Source organism: Austrofundulus limnaeus, unplaced genomic scaffold (genome assembly GCF_001266775.1).
Source record: "Austrofundulus limnaeus strain Quisiro unplaced genomic scaffold, Austrofundulus_limnaeus-1.0 Scaffold19, whole genome shotgun sequence".
NCBI lineage: Eukaryota > Metazoa > Chordata > Actinopteri > Cyprinodontiformes > Rivulidae > Austrofundulus > Austrofundulus limnaeus.
In genome coordinates, this window is record NW_013952421.1 from 756071 (window position 1) to 761053 (window position 4983).

The 4983-nt window shown below is 42.4% G+C and overlaps 1 protein-coding gene across 1 annotated transcript in view; it reads left to right on the forward strand.

Moving 5' to 3' along the window:
- iqsec3b (IQ motif and Sec7 domain ArfGEF 3b) overlaps window positions 1-4983 on the forward strand; it is a gene marked incomplete in the record, with an annotated part of 47989 nt that overhangs the window by 21373 nt on the left and 21633 nt on the right. Inside the window, 2 exon segments of the mRNA XM_014003505.1 lie at window positions 740-1141; window positions 2916-3637. Coding sequence (XP_013858959.1) covers window positions 740-1141; window positions 2916-3637 — 1124 coding nt within the window.

The following is a 4983-nucleotide window of genomic DNA, read 5'->3' on the forward strand; positions in this document are numbered from 1 at the left end:
CTACAGCCTAACCCTGACCACAAACCCTAAGGCTAACCTCACAGGTACCTACCTGACCCTAAAACTAACCTAAACTCTATTCATACGTTGGTCCTAAACCCAACCCCCAACCCACCAATGGCATTTAAACAAAATGGGGACTCGACTTTTGTCCCCAAATGCACCAGTTTTCCCCAAATGTAGGCATTTTGTCTTAAAATTGCCCCCAAATGTCACCGGAAACAATCCCCCATCACACATACACATCTCCACCAATCGACCAGCAGCCACTTCTTGCCTCTGCCTCCCTCATCTCCTTTTTTTTTTTCTTCTAGCCGAAGGTAAAAATCTGGAAGATGTGGAGACTCCAGGTGCTCTGCTAACACTGAGAGCAAAGATGGGTGTTTACTCTTCTATCCATTCTCTCCCCAGCACCTCTGTCAGGGCCCATCCATCCTCTTTCACACGGCCCTTCAGCCAGTATTAGCATCCGAATGATGATCGACGATGTTTTCATTGGCTCTGATACTATAAACCCTCACCACTTCAGAAAGAGCTAGCAGCTAATTACAAGGGGTACCTTTAAAAAGGGTGTGAGTGTGAATTTCGCTACTCCTCCACACTCTCTTGATCTTTCTGCAGATTTGTTTGAACGCTGATGAATGATTAAATATCTTCCTGTGGGTTTATCACCCTTCGCGGAGCCTTGTTAAGGTGTTTGATGTGCTCACCGTTCCTCCGTTTCCCCACCTCCCCTCAGATAGAGGAGCTGGAGCAGAGGTACGGAGGCCATCTCATCGCCAGGCGGGCGGCCCGCCGCATCCAGACGGCCTTCCGTCAGTACCAGCTCAGCAAGAACTTCCAGAAGATCCGCAACTCGCTGTCGGAGAGCAAGCTGCCCCGCCGGATCTCCCTGCGCCAGCCCAGTCCGTCGGGCCGGAACCGGAACGCGGCCCAGAGGCACAGTTACTCTCTGCACCCCGGAGGAGGACAGATACCTTTGCGCTCGAAAACGCCCCCTCCTCCTCCGTGTCGCTCCACGTCTCTGCCCCCGTCTCCTGCGTCGGGCCCGACGAACGCCCCATCTTCCACCTCCAACCAGGCCCCACCTCAAACCCCTGGACCCACCCTCACACAGCTGGAGGACTGCTTCTCTGAACAAGTCAGTGCTTTTTTCTGTTCTTTAAACTCATGATTAAAAAAAATATTAAAAAAGTGACTGAACAACCATCTATTCAAAATGACTAAATGAACATGATAAACTGGACTTTATAGTGAAATGTTTGTGATCCATCACATCAAACAGAAAATTAAGTCAGATTTGATCAAAGTGACCAAAACCCTTTGATCTCTGGATCATCCTGATATCATGAACAGTCCCAGATGATTTGTCTTCCTGATCAGGTAGATGATCAGGTTATATTCAGTAGATTAAATTTTTGTGGTGGCCATAACCCCCAACCCCCATAAATTACGCCTATAAGGATTTGGTCTGAATCCTATGGTGCACAAAAGAAGCTTTTCTTCTCAAAATCATGTCTTGTTGCTACTGGTCAAAAAAGCATTAAGATTACTGTATATTTCTACATCAAAGGACTTATATATGTTTTTATTCATTATATATGCAATTATTGCAAATGTTTCACTATAGCATGCCTATTTCTCAACTTCTGACTTAATCCTCAGTTTGATGTGATGGGTCATTTTTCAGTATGACTGATTATAATAAAATTTGTTTCCTGGCAATGAATCTTGGTAACTTGAACACCTCATAAATGTTTATAGGTAATGAAAGAGTTTTCATGGAACACGTTTTCTTTCTGATTACAACGTGCCCAGTTAGTAGGACAGATTTTTAGCAAAACAATTCACGTTTGTAAAGGTATACATATTTATAAAAGCTCAATTTTGGCACTTCAACAAACCCACATCAACTGTAAAATCTAAACCTCATTTTTTCACAATTTACTCCATGATGTGTTCAACCTAAACCACTTTTAGCACTTTCCCAGTGACTCTTGTGAGGGAAATATTCAGAGAAAAGTACAAAATAAATTCTGAGAGCAGCACTACACCGGACTCATGCTGCCAACTGGTAAAAAGATTTATTTCTTACCATATAATCAAACCAAACATGAAGTCAGAGCAAAAATATATTCCAGTTTTCTGTAAGCTCAGCAAACATTCCTGTAGACAAATACTTTGCAAAACAAAAAAATCACTTCACTCTACAGGGTAACAGTAAGTGTGGAGAAAAATGTCCAGTAGGCCTGATCTGTTTACCTCTGGCCTCAGAATTTCATTGACATCCCAGTTTAGACCCTCATTTAGCCAAGGAGCTCATCAGTACAGTGTTATTTATACCTGATAGGTGGGTTTTCAATGATGCAAGTACACTTAGAACAAAGTGTGTGTTTGGTAGATTATTTCTTTGTCGTACCAGGGCTTTAAAAAAACTGGAAAAATCTTTATTTTGGTGTTTAAGCGAGCAGCTACAAAAATCAGTAAAATGTAAACAGGAACAGAAATTGTCAAGTGTTTGCATATTTTTTTCTTTTGTAATAGTTTACTTTCTAAATTTCCCGAACAGTCGGTTAAGTAAAGGGTTTAAACTGATACAATTCATAGTTTTGTTATTGATTTCAGACCCTTAAATAAAACTCACAAATAAAGATCACATGCTGCTTTCAGCATAAGACAAAAAAAAAATAAAAAAAATAAATAAATAAAAACCGACTGACTCCAAAAGCTTGATACAAACTCTTGTTTGAATGCTGAAGCCTGCTCTGCTGTGTAACATTACTGTACAGTCACTATTAACAAGACTATTTATAATTAACTTCAAGCTGTCATTAACTTTCCCACACATGAATCATGCTCTTTGACCAAAGCTGATTGCTAATTTAATTAGATTTTTTTAATAATCATATTTGCAGCTTCACTCCTTGGCTCAGTCCATCGATGACGCCCTTCGTGGTTGGAGCATGTCAGAGAGCGGCGAGGGGAAAGGCCTGCTGATTGACCCCGGGGCCCTCCGTGCAGCGGCAGAGAGTGCTGGTCTGCCCCGCAGTGCCAGCTCCCTGCTCATGGCCTTCAGGGACGTCACAGTTCACATCGACAGCAACAGCTCCTACACCATCTCCTCCACCACCACCACAACCACCACCTCTCTGGGGAACTCAGGAGGAGGTCCGGGCAGCAGGAAGACATCTGTGAGCGGGACGGGCGGAGGAGGAGATGGCCTGCCGGCGGAGGAGCCAGAGTTCCCCGCACCTCCTCCCAGCGAGGAGCTGGAAATGGTCGACCCAGGGTCCAGGAGGGGCTCGGCAGTGCCGGCTGTAGGAGGGGTTGGTTCGGAGGGCGAGGGCAGCTCGGACAGACTGGGATCCACCTCCACCTCTATCTCTACTTCCACTTCCGTTTCCACCTCGGCCCAGTCAAACCAGCAGCCTGCTCAGATTTACACTCAGTACCAGCAGTACCACTACACTCATCCTCAGCAGATCCCCCCGGGTCAGACTCCTGAGGCCCTGCAGGCTCTGGTGGTCTCTTTGCCAAGGGACCGTTGCCAGGACCCGATTTCCTGCCGCTCACCAACCCTGTCCACTGACACCCACCGAAAACGCCTCTACCGTATCGGACTCAACCTCTTCAACGTGTGAGTGGGAAGATATCTGATTTTAACAAACCTTCTCAAACAGCAGCAGCTTAGTGTGTGATTGGGCTTCATATTGTTGATTTCCCCATTTGTAACTACTTTTATGTACTTTTTGACCTTAGTGATTTTTACATAATTGTGAGTAACTTTTTGAAAAGATAGATGCTATGACTTCTATATTTTTCTTCTTTTCAGAATATTTATCTAAAAATATTTTGAAATCTGCTTCTGGATTTGTCGTCCTATGCTACTTTTAGTTTATCTACTACTTGGCTACTTTTAGTTATTAACAAACCTTTTGTTACATTTAGCTTTTTGTTGCTTTTAGTGGCTCTTGCTATTTTAGCTTTAAGTTATTATTTTTCGTCTTTTAGCTGGAGTGTTATTACTTCAAATTTTAAGTACACTTTTGCTACATTTTGTTGTCAGCCTTTTTGTTATTTTTAGTTTCTAACTAGGTTGTGTCTTTTGCTTTTAGATAAACATTTACTACTCTAGCTTGTATAGCTGTTTTAGCTATTCTTAGCTACTTTAGTTTGGCCTTTTGATACTTTTTACTAGACCTTTACTACATTGGTTTTTTGCATACCTTTTTTTGCTAAATTTAGCTTTTAGCTACTTTAAACTGCTTTTAGCCTTTAGCTACCATTTTGCTACATTTTGCTAAACCTTTACTCTTTTTTTTTAATCTTGTGCTGTTTTTGCATTTAGCTACCTTTTTGGTAGTTTTAGTTTTGAATAGCTTGTGCTACCTTTAGCATCTAGCTAGCCTTTTGCTACTTTTAGTTATTCTGTTGTACATTTAGCTTTTGGTTAGCCTTTTGCTACTTTTGACTTCTAACTAAACTTTTTCTAATTTAGAGTTTTAGTTAGCCCTTTTCTGCTTTTGGCTTTTAGCTAGTATTGTGCTTTTAGCTTTAACAATTCAGTTTCAGCTCAGTCAGCGAAGTCACGCAGCACTCAGCATTCACACCACATTTTCCACAGAACATACAGGGTTTTTTTTTAGTTAATGTTTGAGATTGTTGGGTGGAGCTGCCAATTTAGCTCCAACTTAAAAGGGTGTGATGTCCGTGAAATAAGAGATGACGAGAGAGCAAAATGTAGCAGAACAGCAAGAAAGGCACGAATGGCGTCAGAGCCCCTCAGACTCTATAAACAGAGTCTACGGTTGGCCTCCGTTTAATATTAGTTCATACAAATTAAAGTAAATTAACTCAGTGGCAGCTGAACTGATCCCCAAGTCCTGAGCTCACAGCTTTTCTGCATGACTGCTCTCTTCTTTTTCCTGTTTGGCCTCCCTCTTACACACACACACACACACACACACACACACACACACACAC